The sequence below is a fragment of the Coenobita brevimanus genome, chromosome 97, assembly GCF_032717465.1.
Source record: "Coenobita brevimanus isolate Jiangsu-jjx chromosome 97, ASM3271746v2, whole genome shotgun sequence".
Taxonomy (NCBI): Eukaryota; Metazoa; Arthropoda; class Malacostraca; order Decapoda; family Coenobitidae; genus Coenobita; species Coenobita brevimanus.
In genome coordinates, this window is record NC_137050.1 from 14,094,986 (window position 1) to 14,118,962 (window position 23,977).

Consider the following 23,977-nt stretch of genomic DNA (forward strand, 5'->3'; position numbering starts at 1 on the left):
GCTTCAAGTACCATGATAAACAACATGGGACTTAAAACTGACCCCTGATGCACACCAACATTCACGGAAAACCCATCACTCAAATCTCCATTCACTCTTACCTGGGTGTGAGCACACACATACATAGCCACAACAACCCTAACCAGCCACTCCTCCAAGCCAAGCTTTCTCATTGCCCCCTTCACCACAAGGTCAGACTTGTCAACAAACATTACTACCCCGACGTTATCCATTATTTTCATGACTCAGTTTGGCGGAAGAAACCACACCTTTGGAAAGTGGCAAGTTGGAAGATGCATCATGATAATGCCCCTGCCCATTCTTCTCAACTGATTCAGGAATTTTTGGCCAAGCACAACATCCTGCAGATTTGACAGGCTCCCTACTCACCAGACATGGTTCCATGCAACTTCTGGTCATTCTCCAAGTTCAAAACTCTGCTGAAGGGTTGCCAATTTGAGACGAGAGAAGAGATCATGACAAATGCAATGAAGCACCTGCAGGAGATACCGAAAACCAACTCTGGAAAATGTTTCAGGCCATGGAAAGAACACAGGGCTACATGTGTTAAGTCAGAAGGTGCCTACTTTATGGGGTATTAGCGTCCTAGCTCATCAGGTTAAATATTTGTTCTTTTGAACCTATGGTTGGACACTTTCTGAACGCACCTTGTATTCTGGGTGATGACGTGGAATGACAGGCTGGAATGTGATTATCAAGGCAGACTTGGGAATCATCAGGGGTGACTTTGGAATGGGTCCTCACATATGCCTTTTTACTATAGGCTCTGCAGTTTCCACAACAGATTTCCAAAACACTGTTCAAGCTAGTGATGAATCAGTCATTTTCTAGGCTCTTTCTTTGGCCCAGGTTTTATGGATCAGACTACTTAACCTTACTAAACCACAATACAAGACAGCACTCAATCCCAACACTATAAAAACTAGATAATCATGAGGTATGAGAAGCTGGCTCAGATGACGTCTGCTCTGTATGCTCCCATCTCCATGTCTGACAATACTGCACTGTTTAAGTGGAGATGAATGTGTGCTGCAAGACTTGATTATGTTTGGGAATGTATGTAAAAAATCTATCTATCTATCTATAGCCTGACGCCCTAATCCCGCAAAGGGTGGCTGCAGACAAAACGCCTCCAAGTCGCTCTGTCACCCATCATTTGACTACCCTCCCCCCAACTCACCCCCCCTCCCTCATATACCTCTCAACTCCATCCCTCCACCTCATCCTCAGTCTACCCCTCCCTCTCCATCCCTCCACCTCACCTACATACACCCTCTTAGTCAGTCTTTCATTCTCCATTCTCTACACATGTCCAAACCACCTCATGGTATTTCTCCTAATCTTTTCAACCACATCCACATCCACCCCACAATGTTCCTTCACTTCTTCATTTGTCAACCTGTCCCTCCATGTCACTCCACATGCTCCTCTCAAGTAACTCATTTCCACTGCTCTCACTCTTGATTTGTTCCCCTCTTGCAAGGTCCACGCCTCGCCTCCATACATCAGGGTAGGGATCACAATACTATGATGCAGTGACTTCTTAACTTCCATACTCACCTCCCTATTTCTCATCACTGCTTTCAGTGAACCAACAACCTTCCTTCCCTGCTGTACCCTTTCACGCACTTCATCCCCGAAAGTTCCATCCTTACTCATCACACTACCCAAGTACTTGAATGCACTCACATTCTCCATATCCTCACCATCCAACCTCACTGTACATTCTGTGACTTCATTCCTCTCAAACACCATAACTTTACTTTTGTTTACATTAACTTTCAGCTTCCTCCTCCTACACACTGTCCCAAATTCATTCACCAAACCTTGCAACTCCCATTCATCTTCACTCAACAATACTGTATAATCAGCAAACAGCAACACCGGAATCTTCCAAATCTCACCCTCATTCATTAGAACCACCCCCGCATCCACTGCCCTACCTTGCACCTCCTTTACAACCCTATCCATCGTTTCGTTTTTGTTTCGTTTTTAAAGGCTCCAACATGCTTGCATGTGTCGGCCTTGGTCACCTAATGTATATATTAAACAGCCATGGTGACATCGCACAACCCTGTTTCAGTCCCACACTGAGATCAAAGACTCACCCAGCTCACCAGCCACTCGCACTGTAGCCCTAGCTCCTTCGTACATACTCTTCACAGCACTCAATTTCCCCTCCACTCCACATATTCTTAATACCTTCCACATACCTTGCCTATCTATTCTGTCATAAGCTTTCTCCAAGTCCATGAAGGCAGCATACACTTTCTTTCCTTTTTCTAGATACTTCTCCACTAAACATCTTAGAACAAATATCTGATCTACACACCCTTTTCCCTTCCTAAATCCCCCTTGTTCTTCTCCAACTAGCTCCTCTGTCATATGCCTAGCCCTATCAATGAGTATTCTACCATATATTTTACCAGTCACACTAAGAAGGCAAATACCCCTATGGTTACCACATACTTCTCTCTCCCCTTTTCCTTTGTATAAAGGAACAATTATACCTGATTTCTAGTCCTCTGGAACCCTTCCCTCTTCCCAAGCCAATCTACACAACTTCCATATCCACTACACAACAATCTCAACCCCATACCTCAGCATTTCACCACACACTCCATCAATTCCTGGGGCCTTTCCCAACTTGATCATCTTCATTGCCTCCATTACTTCCGCCCTACTGATCTCTTCCTCCCTCCTCTCATCTCTTCTTCTCCCAGCCATTCCCCAACCACTTATACTCACACTGCTCTCACTCTCTACATTCAACAAATCCTCAAAGTGCTCCTTCCATCTCCTCAATTTCTCTCTCTCCTCCACCAACAATCTATTATTCCTATCTTTCACTCCCCTACTATTTCCCTTTCACACTGCCTTACTTTCTTTACCTCCTTCCAAAACAATTTCTTACTCTCCCTCCATTTCACACTCAGATTCCTCTCAAACTCTTCATCCACTTTCTTCTTACTCTCTTTTCCCAATCTCTTCACCTCCCTTCTCCTGTTCACATATACCTCTCTCTTCTCTCTCTCATCTTCTCCCCTACCTCTACTCGCTAACCATTCACTATATGCCTTCTTCTTTTGTTCCACAGCTCGTTTCACCTCATCATTCCACCATGCTGTCCCTTGCACATCCTTGCATCTCCTCCTCACTTGACAAACCACCTCACACGCTGCGCCTATCTCTTCTGTGAATATCTTACATATGTCTTCCACCCCTTCCATCTGCTCTAGCTCATACCTTCCCAATCTTGCTTCCACTATGCTCTTATACTCTGCCATTTTCTCACTATCTTGCAAATTCTCCACTCTTCTCACAGGAGCTGTTTCCTCCTGTCTTCCCCTTCATCTCCTTAACCATTTTCTTTGCAGCTTTACCTTGGACATCATTAAGTGGTGGTCCGAGACTCCATTCCCCCACCCTCTCCACACTCTTGCATCTAACACTTGTCTCCTCATTCACTCATTCACACACACGTAGTCTATCATTGCCTTTCATTCAACAAGTTCATCATCCATCCTCCTCGTTACTCTCCATGTATACCAGTGCATCATCTTATGCCGAAAGTAGGTGTTGGCTATTGCCAACCCCTTATCAGCACAGATGTCCACCAAAGCACTACCATTCCCATCTACTTCAGCTGGCACACCCCACTGACCAACCACTCCATCCACTCGTACATTCCCAACTTTGCCATTCATATCTCCAATCAAAAGCACTCTCTCGCTCCTCTCAAATTTGTCCATACATGCTTCTACTCTCAACCAAAACTCATCTTTCACTCTTGCCACTTGGTCCTCTGTCAGAGCATACACACATACAATCGCCCACGCTTGCATACCTACTTTCATCCTCACCCATACAATCCCTGCACCTGCTGTTCCATACTCTCTTATATTCTCCTTCCACTTCTTGCTTATCATCAGACATACTCCCTCTCTTGCCCTCTTAACAGACTCTAAAAGTGAGTGTAGATAATGAGTAAAGTTACTGCCTTTGAGAGAACTGAATAACTGATCTACACACCCTCTTCCTTTCCTAAAACTCAATTCTTCTCCAACTAAATCCTTGCTTAATACTCTAACTCTATCGATAGGTATCCTTCCATATATATTTCCAACTACACTGAGAAAACAAGCACACCTATGGTAGCCACACATCTTTCCCTCCTTTTCCTTTGTAGTGGGGAACTATTATACGTGACTTCTATTATTCCGGAATCCTACCTTCCTCCCAGGCCAATCAGCACATCTTCCATATCATTTCTACCTCTATTTCTCCCCGTGCTTTACTATTTCACCACACACATTGCATCAGTTTGGAGCTTTCCCTGTTTTGACATTCTTCATTGCTTCTAATACTTCCACTGTACTGATTTCTTCCTCCTTACTTGCCTCTCTTCTTCTTCCAAGCAAACCCCAACCACTTGCAGAAAAAGCCATATATTATATGATTTAAACAAAGTGTCTGCAAAACTTAACTCTTTTACAGTACAATGACTAACAGACTTAAGGTCATTGTAATGACCAAATGTGAGACGTCATTTATGAATAACTGATGGTATATATAGGCAAAATCTTCAAGAAACTTTAAAATCAGAGAACCATTAGTAGATAAACCTTACGATCATATGTGAAAAACTAAAAAAAAATCTGCATATCAATTAAATTTCTCACAGTACTGAACACACAAAAGCTGTCATCTTTAACAAAGAACATCACATTACATTTACTATGCAAACATTTAATCCTTCCTACAAGCAGCCTGCACTGCCTCGGCAAAAAGCTTGCTGCAGCAACAGCAACATGAAGCATATAGCAGTACAATTTATGGGACACAAAGGGATATTACCCCTCCTCCGACTGGCACCTCCACCTCGTATGTGGTAGTTATAGTCGGGGGCAGCATTGGGCTGACAGTCGTGGTGAGTGTAGCTGTACGAATACCCAGTTGGACAGACACATTGGCCATTGAAACATTCTGGTAGTGGCCGAGCCTCACTTCCGCCTGGTTCGAGTGTCAATCATGCCACATGAGATATGGATAAAGAATAAATATAAACACTCAATGATAGGCACTAATACCTGTCATTACATTATACTTTACAGACAAATAGGTCCTACATTCTAATTTCAATCTACCTAATTTATCTATCTATATATAGCAAACACACCGAACAGCAGTTGTCTTAATAAAGTAGAACTAAAGTTACAATACCAATTATCTGGCATCGCATGGTCCAGCACCTCTTTTAATTTGGACAAAATTAAGTGAGGGCACTTGAAATTCCCACACCTGCCAGACTAGTTTACTGGGCAGCCATAGATAGCGTTGAATGTTGTGCATACTCACTTGGATTGCTTACACAGCATGTCTTGGTGGTGATCCCTGTATTTTGTCTAATTCTTATTTTACCTACATTTAACACTAGCTATGGCTTCTAAAAATGATGCAAGTGTCAATGGTGGTGTCAAGCATAAACACCAGTCTATTCCAATACAGTCAAACCTAACTTGATTGTGGTTACCTGGTCCACCAAACTACTGAAATGACAAAAAATCTCAATAATCAAATAAGGCAATAAATATGAACAGATGTAAACTGATTCGGAGCCCACAAGTTTACACTCACTTTTTTGTCTAATACCCAAATAATAACCTCTAAAAAGACTGGAGGGACTGGATCAGCAATAATTATATTGATTCTGCTACTCTCAACTGTGAACCAGATGATCCTTTTCTCTCATATTTTCCCTGCCTATCAGAAACTTTGTAAGCCACCATTATTATCAATGCATTTTGTCTGTGAATATGATAATCTCAAAAATAACCATTCCTAATCATCAATTTCTGCTCCTGTCTGAATACGGCACTTCTCATCAAATTTCTCATTCTTTTAGCTAAGATAACCCTTAAATACTATATCACTTGCATCACTGGTATCTACTAGGACAATTTATATGTGAGTCTGGAGTGCATAAAGCATTATTACATTTCGGGGTTGTTTGCATGTGGAAGCCAGTCGCCAAGAGGAATGCCGCTACCTTTGTAGTCGATACATAGCTACCCAGTGACCTACTACACTGGCCGCCTGTATATTCACATATTTTCATTTATCTGCCTGGTCACAATGGTGTAGTAACAGCTATCTGAGGGGATTTAAAGAAAAATATTTACTGCTCATGTAACACCACTCAGGGATGAGTGTGGCTGGTCAATCTCATCTTAAATGTCAGGACCAACCAACTTGCCTAGCCCTGAGCTTCTACGCTCCTCATTAGGCAACACAGGATTGGATGATGTATGGATGCTAAAAACGAAAACAATTAAGAAGGATAAGTAGAAAAATTGAAAAACCTGAACTGTGGTGTTCCCAAGCAGAAACTGTGTGATACATATGGTAATGGTTCGTGAACTGCTTATGATATAAAGATGCAAAGGGGAAATTATACTGTAAATCTATGCAGACTGTGATTTTAAGAGGCAAATAAGCATTAGGAAAACTATGCAATATGGCATGAGTGCCATGCATGATCGAGGGATGATGGAATGATTCTGACAGTGTTGGATGAAGTGAACTTGTCAAGCAACTGGATAAAGAACCAGGCTCAGTTGTTCCATGAAACTTAAACTAGAATATGAGTGTGACTACACTGAAGGATACTGGGTCTTGGGTGTTTTTGTTGAAATATTATGCGTGACCTCTGTTGGTCCTTGTTCATTTATTACATGTAACCTCCGTTGATCCCTGTTGAATTACAGTCAATGTCCATTAATCCGAAGATAATCTGAAAATCCATATAATCCAAGGTTTTGAAGAAGGCTGACAAAAAATCCAAAAGTAAAAATAATCAAAATTAAAAATTTCAAACTGGGCGCCAAATGGGCCGAAGTGCCAAACAGTGTGGTCATAGAAGTTTCACGGAAGGAAGCTTCTGTATACTCTGATAAACTGGTTCATTTCGTTGAACAAAATAATCATTACAATGGGACTGAGGTGATCAATTTCCATATCTGGGGAAATGAGTTCTACAAGAAACGTGTACAGGCTGTCTGGCAGGCTGATACCTGTGACTGGCTGAAGTGCATGAGCAACCAGGCAGGTAAATCCACTGATGACGACCCAAGACCAGCTACCTACACTCCAAAGAAGGCACCTCAAGGAACCTTGGAAGAAGTAGGTAGTCCTGAGCCGATGCTCGAGGACGATGAGTGAAAGTGACAAACAAAGTGAAATATACTGTACCGTAGGTTTAAGGAATTTTTCACAGTAATACATATTAAGTTTTTGTGCTTTTACAATACTTGCATATTATTATTAACCCTACACTTACTCTCTCTAATTGGATTTACCTGCCTACAACTGCTGTTTTCAACACTATGCATTACTGGTGATTTAGACAACCCATAACACCTCTTAATTTACCAATTACAGTTCGTGTCTTCAGTAATACATTATTAAGTAAAAAATTTGTGTAATAGGTAAAGTTATGTTAATATGTGCCATATTGTATTATGAATGAATGAAAAGAGATCCATTCGGTAAAATTTCAGTTTAAACATGAAATTAAGTGTCCTAGGGTTCCCACCCCAAAATCCGAAAAATCTGATAATCCGAATGATTTTCGATCCACTGCCATTCAGATTGATGGACTTTTACTGCAATACACGTGACATATGTGGCCTCAGTCAGTCTAACAAAACAGTTTATCTGGCAAGGCTCTGGAACCAAGGGTGCCAGAAAGTTGGTGTTGTACCTGTGTTAATAACTAAAATGTTCTGGCATGTACAATTGTGGACAATAATATCATTCAACTTTTTAGGCTACCATTCATAATACTCATACACAGTTTCAGAATACTATGTTGGGCTCCAATGACTGCATTACTAATTTTGAAATTCATCATTAATTAGCTGCATTATCATAATGAAGGCATCAATATTCATATCTGCAACTGTAATACTGTATCTTCAATACAGGTATAATTACTTTTTCTTTCCTTAAAGCATTTAACATTGGCTGAAAAATTAATAAAATAATATACATACATCCCCGTCCCAAACTGCCACACCCTCCAACAGCGGTAGATCAGTATAGGAAAGGCGTTACGAGTGAGCTGTTCTTCCTATGGTCAGCCTTTTGGTGTACAGTACACAAGAACAGCCTAGGCATTGTAAATAGACACTGGTTTCTTAAGTTCACTGTCTTTATTTTCCAAATAATTAACTTAATGCTTTCCAACTTCGCTATTTTCACAAGTACTGAAGATACACAAAACTTCACTAACTGCACTGACCAGACATGGGCATGATTATGATTATTAATAAAAAAATCATAATTCATGGTTGTGATTATGTATTAATAATCAAATCATAATCAATTTCTTGGTAAGTTATATAATCATAAACTAATCTAATCAAAATTTACACAGTAGTTAAAATCATAATAAAAAATTTACAAGCAATAATCAATTATTAAAATATGATTATTGTGATTATTTGTTAATTTCCATGTAACAATTTTACTCTCTTACAGTTTCTCCTTTATACACCAGCCAGTGCTGCCATACACATCACATACATGTTCCAGCATGCTTAGTAGGCATAGTACCACTCTACATGTTTATACATGTCAGCCTGTTATGAGGCTGGCAGCTGGCTAGTTACCTCAGTACTCACTCCCACTTGCCACTCGTCCCAGACACTTAACCGAGCAGACACTTCTGTTGTCTGTTACCATGGGCCCACCAGTTATACCTGACCACTTTCATGGGTCATCTACAGCAGATCCCAACAGACGAGTGAAGTTAAAGTGTAAGCACTGTGACAGGATAGTTGGTGGCAATGTTTGTTGAACTTCAAACTCCCATACCCACACAAAATCATTACAAGCTTTCACTGTGAAAATAAGATCCTCACAGTTGTTACAGACAGTGCCAGTGATATGCTGAAAACTTTTGTGACACTTCCTGGCACTGATGATCAAGATGCTGCTCAAGATTCTGTCAGTGAGAGTGAGGATGAAGAGGATGCCCTTGGCGTACCCGCAAATAACGAGAAGATCCTGGAGCTCTTGCCTGAGCATGTTTGCTGTTTTCTTCACAACTTACAAAATAATGTGAAGGATGGCCTGGAGGAAACTGGACCTGTATCAGAGGCCATTGGAAAAGCCTCTCGTCTCATATCCCACATTCGCCACTCTGCTCTTGCTTCGAACATTCTTGAAGGTGAATGCAGACTCCAAGCCAAGAACTCTGGCAGATGGAACAGCAGTAATAAAATGCTTCGTTCTGTCCTCAGTATTGACCCAGTAAAGCTTGATCAGCTGGACTACCCAGGAAAGCTGAACAAATACGAGCTTAATCTCATCACAGAAATCACTGACATCCTAACACCTTTTGAGGTAGCAATGTTCTGGTGCCAATATTGTTTCCCATGACTAGTTGTAGTTTCACACTATTGTTGCATTTACATATAAAGTTGTTTATTCATAATTAACAATGTGCAACGTAGTATGAATGATAAATACCCAACACCATTTCACTGTAAAGTGTGGCTTGGGATGGGATGCGCAATCAGACATCTTTTAATCAAAACCTAGAGTAAAGTGAAGGCAATAGAGAAATATGAATTGTATATATGTTTAAGTCTCGGGGGAAATATTTACCTTGTTGGTATACCTTAATGTAATCAATACTATTTTATTGAGGTGCATAATGTACATGGTATAGTTATGATGCTTCTATTCATGTATAAATCCCAGTTGTCTATGGAGGTTTAGCACCTCTGATTTAGCTGACTCGGCGCCACACCCAGAGGGGATGGCGGCCGAGTAGGGCAGAACGCATTTATCATTCAAACGAGAGGGACGTATAACTCTGAGCTCTCTCAGTGTCGCAGTTGTATCTTTCTGTGGCCGACAGAGAGAGATTTAATCTGCCCAGTTTCAGTTCACCTGCACACGCTACCTTCTAAGTTCCTTCAACAGGATTCTACACCGATTCCCACCATCTCCAGTGTGTGAGAAGACGTTTTGGTGAAGTGTATCGGCCGGAAGTGACTTTGACCAGGAGCAACGTTACCTTGCTTATCAACTGTGAGGTCACGACTTAGCTGATATATAAATTGGTGATCAGCTGTGGGGTTCCAAGCTGATATATTAGTGACTAGTTGAGGAATCCATAAAACATATTTTTGGTGGTTGCAGTGGCGGGATTCCTGCCTGCTGTTACAGCAACTCTAGAATGCCAAGGAGAGAATACTATAACATTAAGTAAGGTTATTCCATGTATTAATGGACCAAAGGCTGAACTTCAACAACTATCACTTGTGTATAAGTCAAAGATGGTTACCACTCTCATGAACTCTACTGACAGGAGGTTGAGCATCCTTGAAGACAGAGATTTTTCAGCTGGCTTCCCTTCTAGATCCACGTTTCAAGATGGACTGGTGTTCAGCAGACGAAGTTATGGTGGTGAAAGCTCTTCTGAACTCAAAAGTAGTTGAAATTACTTCCAGTGATTCTGGCGAGACCAATGATGCGACGGCCCCAGGAGCCGCACCAAAAAAGAGGGGCAAGCTGTTCAGGTTCATAGTCCCATCAAGCAGCCCTTCAGTGCCTTCACCATCATAATCATCATTTCAATCACAAGTAGAATCTTATCTAAGTCAGCCAACAGCAGATGATGAAACTGATCCTCTTCTCTTCTGGCAACAGAATCAAGTGACATTCCCAAAACTCACAAAATTAGCCCTCTGCTATCTGTGCATCCCTGCATCTTCAGCACCAGTTGAGAGACTTTTCTCCATTGCTGGAAAAGTCATTCGATCTGAATGCTGTACAATGACTAATGTTCGCTTTGAGGAGCTGATGTTTATCAAATACAACAAGCATATTCAGTTATGAATTTTTAAAACTTGCCTGTCAGTGAGGATATGTATGCAAACTTAGTTTTAAGTTAAACCATTTTTATATTTTCTTTTATGTGTGATACCATCATATCAGTATGTTTTTGCAGTGTTATTTTTTTTAAATTCACAGACTGAAGTATCTTTAGCTTCTGCATGAAATGTATTCTTAAGTTAGTGCATTTAGGTTATATGATGTACATTTGTAGGCTCTGACATTTCTCAACAGTAATGGTAGTACCATAACTAATAAAACCTAACTTCTTCTTCTTCGTCATCTTTATTTACCCATCTTTATAAGGGGTAGCTGTTCTTGATGAGCCTCTCCCATCTGTGCCTATCGCCTGCCATGTTGGTATCCAGACCCTTCTCTCTCATATCCGTCACTATGCAATCTTTCCACCTTATCTTGGGTCTTCCAATCCTCCTCCTTCCCTGTACTTCCATTTCCGGTGCTCTCCTCTCGTCATTTTGTCCATCGCTCCTCATGACATGCCCGTACCATCTAAGACTTGCCTCTTGTGTCTTCTTCAAAACCTCCACCACCTTCACTGTTCCTCTGATCCTTGCACTGCTGATTCTGTCCTCCCTTGTCATGCCACACATCCATCACAACTTCCTCATTTCTGCTACTTCCATCCTCCTCTCGTGTACTGTACTTTCTTCACAGGTAGTGCCTCCACCCTGTGTCATTGCTGGTCTTACCATAATTTTGTACACCTTCCCCTTTAATTTCACTAGCATTCTCCTGTCGCACAATACTCCTGATACATCTCTCCAACTTCTCCATCCTGCTTGGATTTTTCCGATTATTTCCTTATCTTCACTACTGTCTGCTGATGGGGTGGATCCCAGGTATTTAAATGCATCCACCCTCTTCAGCTCCACACCATCCAGCCTAATACTTTCACGTCTATTATGCACCCGCTCTGTACACATCATATATTCTATCTTTGTTCTACTTATTTTCATTCCTCTACTCTCCAATGCTAATCTCCACTCATCCAGTCTGCGCTCTATCCCTTCTTTTGACTTACTCACCATCATGTCCCACGGTGTCCTCATTCTTACATCCTCTGTCAACACGTCGAATACAATGTTGAAAAGGAATGGACTCAGCGCAGGGCCCTGATGCAGCCCCACCTCCACTCCTAAACTGTGTCATGCCTGCTCCACTCCTCACTCGTGTCTTAACATTCCTGTACGTTTCCCTTACCAGTCTTACATATTTTTCTGGTACTTTTTTCTCTCCCAAACATCTCCACAACTCCTGTTGTGGTATTCTATCATAGGCCTTCTCTAGATCTATAAATACCATATGTAGTTCTTTCTGTATTTCTCTATACTTTTCTGCCATTTGTCTCGCTGTGAATATTGGGTTCGTTGTTCCACTTCCCGGCATAAAACCAAACTGACCTCTGGCCACCTCCACCTCCAGCCTCGGTCTCTCATCCAGTACCCTTTCCCAAACTTTCATTGTGTGTGATAGCAGTTCAATTCCACGATAATTCCCACACTCTTGTACATCTTTCTCTTTGATTTTATGATTTTTTTATTACACGAGTTGAAAACTGATTTAAAATGGTCATTATTTTAATAAAAAGAAAACTGAATAAGCAGTTAAGGAGGATTATATAGTATGCATTGCTACCACTGATCTTATGCATTACCACTAAACTACTTTTTGAAAAATTTATTACCTCCATAAAAAGTAGCCTAAAACATAATCACTATAATAATATGATCTTAAATTTAACAAATAATCACAATTTAATATGATTATAATTATAACTTAATCATAATCATAAAAGTTTTAGAAAAATCTAATCATAATAAAAAATAATAAAACATAATAATCATAATCAAATCATAATCAGAAAAAATAAAATGGATTAATCCTAATCAAATCATCACAAAAATATTCAGGGCAATAATCAAAATCAAATCATCCATCCATCCATCCATCATCCAATCCTACATTGCCCCATGAGGAGCATAGGAGCCCGGGGCTAGGCAGTTGGTCCCAACACATAAGATGAGCGTTAATTGTTTTAAATAATCATGCCCATGTCTGTCCAAACTGCCCTCTTACGGTTTCTATCCTTCTATCTGTGCCTTCATCTACAGCTTCCTTTCTGGAACTTCTATAGCCACTGTTGTAGATGGCCATCGTTCTTCTCCTAGATCTATCAACAGTGGTGTTCCTCAGGGCTCTGTCCTATCACCAACTCTCTTTCTTTTATTCATCAATGCTCTTCTAAGCTGTACATCTAACCCTACCCACTCGTATGCTGATGATTCCACGCTACACCTTTCCATTTGGTTTCTGCAACGTCCATCACAGCAGATACTTCTACAAACAAGGGATGAAGCAATGGCACACCTAATGTCTGACTTGGCATGTACCTCTGACTGGGGTAAACATAATCTTGTTGTTTTTAATGCATCAAAGAATCAGTTTTTACACCTACCAACCTGTCAAAATCTTCCACAGGAGTACCCACTAATGTTTAATAAAATCCAGCTCAATCATGCATCTTCCTTGAACATGCTTGGTGTTTCACTCCCTTGGGACTTACCTTGGAAAGATCATATTACATTTCACATCTCTTGAAAATCTGCTTCCAAGCACTTAGGTGTGCTAAGCCGACTCCGTTCCTTCTTTACCCCTGCACAGTTGCTGACTTTATACACAGGTTTTATTTGCCCGTTTAGAGTAAAACTCTCGTGTAGGGAGGCTCCCCACATACAGCCCTTCTAAATAGGGTGGAGTCAAAGGCTTTTCGTCTCATTAACTCTCCTCCTCTTACTGGCTCCCTTCAACCTCTGTCTCTTTGCTGCACTGTTGCCTCTTTATCTCATTTCTATCACTACTTCAATGGTCACTGCTCCTCTGAACTGTTTGCTTGCATCCATTCACCTCTACGACGAGTGTGTAGTATCCGTCTAGCGACAAACTCTCATCCCTCTTCTGTCCAACTCTCTAATGCAAGAGTTAACCGTTACTCTCAGTCCTTCATTTATGCAACAGGTCAACTCTGGAACTGTCTCCCTCTGTCTGTATTTCCTACTTCCTATGATCTCCAGTCTTTCAAATGCAGTGTGTCCAGGCAACTTGAAATGAACAGATCTTGAATTTGGCTCTCTTTTGTAGTTTTTTTTTTTGAAGGGAACTGTTTTGCATGCTCATCCTTTGGTTCCTTCTTCCTCACATTAAAAAAAAAAAAATAATAATAATAAATCTGAGCCAAACCCCACACTGCAGCAATCCCCATGTACTGATAATACAAATAGCTCAAATACAGTATTGTAACTACAATAAAAACAATTTAGGAAAGTCTGAATAATGTTTGCACGAGAAACACAATCAAACAACTAGTGACGTACTTGGCCAGCAGTCAAAATAATCATTCCTAAACATTAGAAATGTGTCATGGCCTTCAATTACTATATTGTATACTAACAAAACAGAATTTACATTAACCTTTACACAAAATAATGTACATAAAGTAATAAACTACTTCTACTATGTACTGGTACATACCACAAGAAACTTACCGCCTACTTGGGCATCACAAGTACTGAGGGCTTCGTTGTATATGTATCCATCAGGACAGGTGCACTTGGCTGCTCCACAATAAGGCTGAACTGCAGAAACTGTAAAGAGGGGTAATATTCAATGGTATGTTGAAAAAAACTGGGTAATAATAAGTATGGTATACAGAGAGAACAGTGAGGTGTACTGACAGAATAGTGAATGTGCAAAACTGAAGAATGGACAAGAGAGGACAGCTACTCTTTAACTCTGTTACACCGTGTTAGTCCAGCTACCAGTGAATAAAGAAATGTGAAATGCAAATATATTCAAAATACAGCCAGCCATGCTGCACAGCTAATATGTTAACATATGGTGTCATGTGTGCTGGATTCACACAAGTCAAATAACTGAAATTTCTTATATAAGGTAACGTGTTAACATCATCTCCAGCCTGGACCCCACATCCCCGTTGTACAGTATAGCCAAACCTGCTTACTGATATGCTTACTCATGCAATATCTTACTATTCATAGGTAGAACACATAAAAGGCAGTAGCATTTTATATACACAGTACACATATACATATACTGTATGTATATATCTCATCTCATCAGCTGTTGTGAGTGTCCACTGCAGGACCGGCCTATCCCGACTGAAGTGGGGACAATACAGCCAATGTATCGCTACCAAGTGGCTTAGGCTGTCTGGTAGAGATTGTATGTAGGGCGAGAAGTGCTTGTAAGTGTAATTGTAGTGCTGGAGTGGCTTTGGATGTGTGTGTAATCTGTGAACCAAGTGTAATCAGCCCGCGCAAGCCGACTGGGTGCAAGCATATTATTTATAGCATGCGACATTGGCTCAACCACAGCACCCCTTGTGTCCGCCAATGCAGTACGTGGCCAGATGGTGGTAACCATATGACCAGATTTTGGCGCCTGGTGGTTTAGTGGGTAATTATTCCGCTCCAATCGGATTGTGCCGGTGAAGGTTTATATCCAAGGGATGGTTGGGGTTGATTGCTCATGTAATGCCACTCAGGGATGAGTGAGGCTGGTCACTCTCATCTTAAATGTCAGGACCAACTTGCCTAGCCCCGGGTTCCTACGCTCCACTGTGGGGCGACATAGGATTGGATGATGATGATGATGATACTGTTAGTAAGTAAATGAGTAATTATCAGTGTTTAAGAGTTTAACCCCTAAAGTTGGAGTTACTCATCCACCAAATGAATTTTTCCCCATAAGTTAAGTGTATCAATTAGCACGATATCAAATAGCACAAAATCGTGCATCCACCATATAGGTGCATTAATTGGGACCATGGTGTGTGTGTGTGTGTGTGTGTGTGTGTGTGTGTGTGTGTGTGTGTGTGTGTGTTCTTACCTAATTGTATCTTTACAGAAATGAGTCAAGCTCGTACTGTCCCGTGTCTTAAACCATATTTATCGTACATATCCTTAAATTTGTGAATTGTTTTGGCACACACTATTTCATTCGGTAGTGCATTCCATTGATCAATTGCTCTGTTTGGGAAACTGAATTTCCTTACGTCTTTATCACCTCTCTTCTTATGCAGTTTTTTGCAGTGTCCTCTTGCTGATGCTTCTCCATATGTTAAGTAATCATTTATGTCTATTTTCTCCTTTCCTGATATGCAATTATATAGCATTATCATATCACCTCTTTTCCTTCTCTCCTGTAGTGTTGGCAGATTCAGTTTATTTAGTCTTTCTTTGTAGCTTAGGTCCCTTAAGCTTGGTATCCATCTTGTAGCGGCCCTTTGAACTTTTTCAATCTTGTCTATATGCTTTTTGAGATGAGGACTCCAGACTATTGATGCATATTCCAGGGTTGGTCTAATGAATGACGTTATTATCCTTCTTAGCATGTCTTCATTTATGTATGTGAATGCTATTCTCATATTTGCAAGCAGTGTATACATGTTCCGTACCTTCTCGCTGATGTGGTCAGCCGGAGATAGTCTGTTATTGATAATCACACCTAGGTCTTTCTCTCTTTCTGATGTGTATAGGGTTTTATTTCCTAACTTATAATCCCAATCAGGTCTTTTTCCACTTTTACCAAACTTGATTACATGACACTTGTCCACACTGAATTCCATTTGCCATGTACTACTCCATTCATGAGGTTTATTTAATTCTTCTTGTAGCTCCCTACAAGAGTCTGTGCTAGTAATTCTCCTTTGCATTTTTGCATCATCTGCAAACATATTCAGATAGCTCTCATTTCCAGTGTTACTGTTTATATCATTTATGTCCACTAAAAACATGATTGGTGCCAGCACCGAACCCTGTAATACTCCACTAGTCACTTCTTTCCATGATGAGTAGTTTCCTCTTAGTACTGTCCTCATTTCTCTTTTTATGAGAAAGTCTTGCATCCAACAAAACAGTTTGCCTCGAATTCTTCCTTGATGGTACAGCTTCCATAAAAGTCTTTGGTGTGGTACTGTGTCAAAAGCTTTCTTGTGTGTGTGTGTGTGTGTGTGTGTGTGTGTGTGTGTGTGTGTGTGTGTGTGTGTGTGTATATACACACACTCAATCTATATATATATATACAGTATATATATATATATATATATATATATATATACTCAATCTTTGTAAATCGCGGCAATTTGGGTCTGGACCACTGCCGTGATTTACAAATTCCGTGATATCTGAATAATAACTCTTATGTTAAAAATATAATTTGGGTCTGGATTTTGGCCAACCCGCCCCCATAGCAGCCTACCTACACCTATCTAGGCACCATCAAACACAAACATACAAATTTAGGAATATTCAGTGCATGTATTAAATAGAATTAAGCCATGTTACGGAATCTCACCTTAATCCTATGATGAAACTGCTTAAGTGAATGGAGTGCGGTGGTGTTGGGAAGAACTTAGAACCTCCCAGCACTTGTTCTTCCCAAACTCTTTTGCCAGCTTTGAAAACTTCTTTCACCTCTCAACACGACGAATGAGCTCCAAACGTTAATTGTACAACAACTGCGGCACCTTCTTGACGCCATACTGCTTAGAGCGCTTCATTGCGGGGTCGGGAGGGGCCATGGCAGGTAGGAGGCGGGGGGAAGTTGCACAAAAAAGGCAGTTAGCTCTTGTACTCCACGGCGACAGTCTGTAGTGTGCAGACTGGTGGAACAAGAACAACAACAACATGGCGGCATTAGTATGCACATATGCCACCAGGGATGCACAGTGATTGGTTGTTGGGTCGCGATTTTCAATTTGAATGCCACGGTTTACAGTTCTCCTCGGAAAAGGCCCACTTGGGTGCCTAGATCCGCGATGTTCGTGACTTAATAGTGATTTAAGGTTGCCGGCAGTCTGACGGCCACCTAGCCGTGATTTATGAACACGCGATTTACGAGGATTGAGTTATTTACAGTATATACTGTGTATATATATATATATATATATATATATATATATATATATATATATATATATATATATATATATATATATATATATATATATTTCTATCTATCTATTGCCAGATGCCTTATACCATAAGGGGTGGCCACAAACAAATTGCCTCCATGTCGCCCTGTCTCCCGCCATTTCACTGCCCTACTTCCAACTCACACCACCCTCTCTCATACCCCTCTCCACTCCATCCCTCCATCTCAACCTTGGCCTCTTCCTCCCTCTTCCCCCCTCCACCTCACTCACATACACTCTCCTTGTTAGTCTCTCACTCTTCATGCTCTCCACATGGTCAAAACACCTCAATGTGTTTCTCCTAATGCTTCCTATCACATCCACCTCCACACTACAATTATCATTCACTTCCTCATTTGTCACTCTGTCTCTCCATGTGACTCCACATGCTCCTCTCAAATAACTCATTTCCACAGCTCTCACTCTTGACTTCTGTCCCTCCAACATGGTCCGAGCTTCACTTCCACACGTTAGAGTTGGTATCACAATACTGTCATGTAGTAACTTTTTCACTTCGATCCTCACTTCCCTGTTTCTTATCGCTGCTTTCAAGGAACCAGCAACCTTTCTTCAATGTTGTACCCTTTCAAGCACTTCATCCTCTAAATTTCCATCCTTACCCATCACACTACCCAAGTACTTAATACACTTACATTCTCCATTTCCTCCTCATCCAACCTCACTGTACATTCACTGACCTCACCTCTCTCGAAGACCATAACTTTACTCTTCCCTACATTCACCTTTAGATTCCGTTTCTTACACACTCTCCCAAACTCATTCACCAAGCCTTGCAGCTCCCTTTGTCTTCACTTAACAACACAGTATCATCGGCAAACAAAGGTACAGGGAGATTCCAAACACTCCTCTCTCACTAGGGCTGGTCCAACATCCACTTCCCTACCCTGTATCTCTTATATAACACCATCCATATACAGACTGAACAACCATGGAGACACATCCTTGTTTCAATCCAACCTTCAAAAAGAAAAAAAAATTCACTATCCACATGCACTGCAGCCTTAGCACCCTCACACATACTCTTCATGGAATTCAACAACTTCCCATCAACTCCATACATTTTTAAGACTTTCCACAATCCTTCTCTATCCACCCTGTCATATGCTTTCTCCAAATCTATGAAGGCTGCATACAACTTCTTTCCCTTCTCGAGAAACCTTTCCACTAAGGATCTCAGAGTGAATATCTGATCTACACAACTTCTTCCCTTCCTAAAACCTCCATGTTCTTCTCTAACTAATTCCTCTGTTATTTTCCTAACTCTGTCAATAAGTATCTTACCACATACTTTTCCTATTACCCTAAGAAGACAAATGCCCCTATGATTACCACATACCTGTATTTCTTTTTCTCCTTTTCCTTTGTACACGGGAATAATTATACCTGACTTCCAATTACCTGGGACTCTACCTTCCTCCCAGGCAATCTGCACATCTTCCACATCCATTCTATTACTATCTCTCCCCCATGCTTCAGCATTTCACCACACACTCCATCAATTCCTGTGGCCTTCCCCATTTTAACTTTCTTCATCGCTTCCACAACGTCCATCCTACTGATTTCTCCCTCTCTTCTCACATCCCTCCATCTCCCAGCCACTGCCCAGCCACTTATGCTCGCATTACTTTCATTCTCTATGTTCAACAATTTGTTAAAGTATTCTCTCCATCTACTCACTTCTTCTCCCTTCTCCTCTAGTAATTTACCATTTTTATCTTTCACTCCCCCACTAACTTCTTTGGCACCCTGTCTAACTCTCTTTACCCCTTTCCAGAACATTTTCTTCCATTCCCTTCACTTTACACTCAAATTCCTTCCAAATTCCTCATCAACTCTCTTCTTACTCTTACTAATCTTTTCACCTTTCTCTTCCTCTCTACATACAACTCCCTCTTCCATCCTTCAACTTCGTCCATGCTCGTTTCCCATCCACTCATTATATGCTTTCTTCTTTTGTGCCAGTCTCTCTCACCTCTTCATTCCACCATGCTGTTCCCTGCACCCCCTTTCGTCTTCTCTTCACCTCACACACCACCCCAAATGCTGCACAGATTTCTTCTGTGCATATCTTGCACACACCTTCCACGTCCCCCATCTGCTCCAATCCATATTTACCCAATTGCTCCTCCACCTCCTTCTTATATTCTGCCCTTTTTCCATCCTCTTGTAACCATTCCACCCTCCTTGTATGCGCTACCTCCTCCTGTCCTTCCATTCTTCTATTACTCCACTTCGATTGGACACCTCAACCTCTATATACTCTTGCATCCATTACACACTTTCTCATCCTGTCATCCACACATACATAATCAATCATTGCCTTCTGTTCATTCAGTTCACCATCCACCTTTCTCATCACTCGCCACATATACCTGTGGATCACTTTGTGCCTGAAGAGGGTATTGGCTATCACCAACCCCCTACGGGCACAAATTTCCATTAAAGCACTGTCATTCTCATCCATCTCTGCAGGCACACCCCACTCACCAACTACTCCATCCACCTTCACATTCCCTAGTTTTCCATTCATATCTCCAATCAAATAACATTCTCTCATTCCTTCCAAACTTTTCCATGCACACTTCCACATTTGTCCAGAACTCTTCTCTCACTCTGCTTGCACGATCTTGCATTGGAGCATGCACACACACAATTGCCCACATTTGTAGTCCAACTTTCAATCTTACCCATACAATCCTTGAGCCAACTGATCCATACTCTCTTACATTCTCCTTCCATCTGTTACTCACAACAATACACACTCCTTCTTTTTTCCTCTTATTCTCACCTACTCCAGCACATATACCCCATTCATACTCCCATGCTGTCACACTCTCACCTCTCCATTTAGTTTCAGTTAATCCACATACATCCACTTTCGCACCCTCAAGCACATGGACAATCTCTCTCTTTCAACTCATCATTTGCACCTCTTACACTCCATGCAGCTATCCGTACCATGTCCTTTGTTAGGTCCTTAGTCGTCACCTTTTTGTCAGTCCTGGTCTGAGGCTTATTATTCGTATTTTTAGTTAGACATTTTCTGAGGAGGGACACTAACCCTCTGCCAACCCACTTGTTGTTATGTAGGGAACACGTGTTGGTTGGTTATAAGGTTACCACCCAGCATTCTAAATGCTTTCCTGGTTTACAGGAGAGTTACCCTAAAACCAGGGCCACATTACACTAAATGGATGGATGATGGGCACCCCCACCTATATATATATATATATATACCACGTTGAGTACACCGCTTCCCGTCCGATCAGCGAAGTTAAGCAACGTTGGGTCTGGTTAGTACTTGGATGGGTGACCGCCTGGGAACACCAGATGCTGTTGGCATCCCTACGTGTCAAGTGGGGTTGGTGGAGGATTAGTGCCCCTCCCTGTAAAAAAATAATTAACTCTAAGCCCTTGGCCACCCCGTCTGGGATACATGGCGTCTGGAATGAATGAATATATATATATATATACAGTGCTTCCCAGGTGCGCAAACACTTGAGCAAAGCGCAATTGTGCACTGTTGCGCTCTGGTGAATATCGTTTGCACACTGCGCACCGCACGAGACCATGCGCAATATTGCGCTTGAGCACCTGCCTTCTGCACCTATCCCGTGGACTGCGCACTGCGCAATCCAAGAGACAGCTGGTCTTGGGAGCTTCCCATACGGTATGTCTGGACAAGGGTTGGGGGAGGCTCGGGCGGGTCACAAGGGTTCTGGGGGAGGCGGGAGGGATGGAGGGTATTAGTATTTCTTACAATGCTTCAACAGAGATAATGTATTTTAATATTTTTTAAATTATTATTATTAGTAAATACTAATAAACTAAAAATATTTATTAAGAATAGCATATGCAGTTCCTTACAATAATATATACTGTATATATATACAGTGTATATATATATATATATATATATATATATATACAGTGCTTGCCAGGTGCACAAACACTTGAGCAAAGCGCAATTGTGCACCGTTGCGCTTTGGTGAATATCGTTTGCGCACTGCGCACCACACGAGACCATGTGCAATATTGCACTTGAGCACCTGCCTTCCGCACCTATCCCGTGGACTGCGCACTGCGCAATCCAAGAGACAGCTGGTCTTGGGAGCTTCCCATACGGTATGTCTGGACAAGGGTTGGGGGAGGCTCGGGTGGGTCACGAGGGTTCCGAGGGAGGCGGGAGGGACGGAGGGTAGTAGTATTTCTTAAAATGCTTCAACAGAGATAATGTATTTTAATATTTTTTAAATTATTATTATTAGTAAATACTAATAAATTAAAAATATTTACTAAGAGTAGCATATGCAGTTCCTTACAATAATCATTAAAACATTATCCAAACATCCACAGCCTAATAATTCATTAGGCTGTGGATATTTGATTTAAATAATATGTTTTAATGATTTTTGTAAGGAATCACACATGCTATTGTATATCTACACTGAATTATTCAATAAAACGTCTAGCAAAAATGCAGATAAAAGTAAAACTGGCAACATCACATTTCCCTGTCCCTCCGGTTCGCAGCCCGCTCACTCCTCTGAACTTCCACGAGTGAAAAGGTTACTACATGACAGTATTGTGATACCAACTCTAACACATGGAAGCGAAGCTTGGACCTTGTTGGAGGTACAGAAGTGAAGAGTGAGAGCTGTGGAAATAAATGAGTTATTTGAGAGGAGCCTGTGGAGTTACATGGAGAGACAGACTGACAAGTCAGGAAGTGAAGGATCGTTGTGGTGTGGATGTGGATGTGATAGGAAGCGTTAGGAGAAACACACTGAGGTGGTTTGGTCATATGGAGAGGATGGAGAATGAGAGACTAATGAGGAAAGTGTATGTGAGTGAGGTGGAGGGGGAAAGAGGGAGGGGGAGGCCAAGGATGAGATGGAGGGATGGATTGGAGAAGTATATGAGAGAGAGGGGTGTGAGCTGGGAGCAGGGCAGTGAAATGGCAGGGGACAGGGTGACTGGAGGCGATTTGTTGCTTGTTTGTGGCCAGTGGCCACACTTTATGGGATTAAGGCATCTGGCAATAGATAGATAGACAGAATAATAATAAATAAAAGTATGCTAATTTATTTAAATATCTCAATACTTTACAGTAATTCCCACAAATATATGCAAGTGGTTTGTGCTTGCGCTTAGCGACACTGTGCAAGCTAAATATTGGATTGCGCACTTGCGCAAATTGCAAATAATAGAAAATAACAATAATAAATAAAAGTAAGTATGCTATTATATTTAAATATCTCATTATTTTACAGTAATTCCCACAAATATATGCAAATGGTTTGCGCTTGCACTTTGTGACATTGCGCAAGCTAAATATTTGTCAGACTGCACACTTGTGCTTGCGCATGGTAGTGAACTGTGGATTGCGCAAGGTCCTTCTTCGTTTGCGCTGCCCACCACTGTGTGTGTATATATATATATATATATATATATATACATACATAAATATATATATATATAGATATATACATATATATATATATACATACATAAATATATATATATATATATATATATATATATATATACACACAAATATATATATATATATATATATATATATATATATATATATATATATATATATACACCTGTATATACCGTATATATATTGCAGATGATACTGTGTTGTTGAGTGAAGACGAAGGGGAGCTGCAAAGCTTGGTGGATGAGTTTGGGAGAGTATGTATGAAACAGAATCTAAAGGTGAATGTAGGGAAGAGTAAAGTGATGGTCTTTGAGAGAGGTGAAGTCAGTGAATGTACAGCGAGGTTGGATGGTGAGGAATTGGAAAATGTGAGTACATTTAAGTACTTGGGTAGTGTGATGAGTAAGGATGGAGGTTTGGAGGATGAAGTGCCTGAAAGGATACAGCAGGGAAGAAAGGTTGCTGGTTCCTTGAAAGCAGTGATAAGAAACAGGGAAGTGACGATGGAAGTGAAAAAGTTACTACATGACAGTATTGTGATACCAACTCAAACGTATGGAAGTGAA

General features: G+C 41.0%; 1 protein-coding gene and 1 pseudogene across 1 annotated transcript in view; one reads left to right on the plus strand and one right to left on the minus strand.

Moving 5' to 3' along the window:
* Ndg (Nidogen) overlaps positions 1-23,977 on the minus strand; it is a 527,328-nt gene that overhangs the window by 172,172 nt on the left and 331,179 nt on the right. The window contains exons 22-24 of the mRNA XM_080283492.1: positions 21,590-21,680; positions 14,493-14,591; positions 4,879-5,034 (exon numbers count right to left, since the gene is read on the minus strand). Of these exons, the coding sequence (XP_080139618.1) occupies positions 4,879-5,034; positions 14,493-14,591; positions 21,590-21,680 (346 nt within the window). The remainder of the gene's footprint in view (positions 1-4,878; positions 5,035-14,492; positions 14,592-21,589; positions 21,681-23,977) is intronic.
* LOC145413864 (5S ribosomal RNA) lies at positions 21,186-21,304 on the plus strand (annotated as a pseudogene).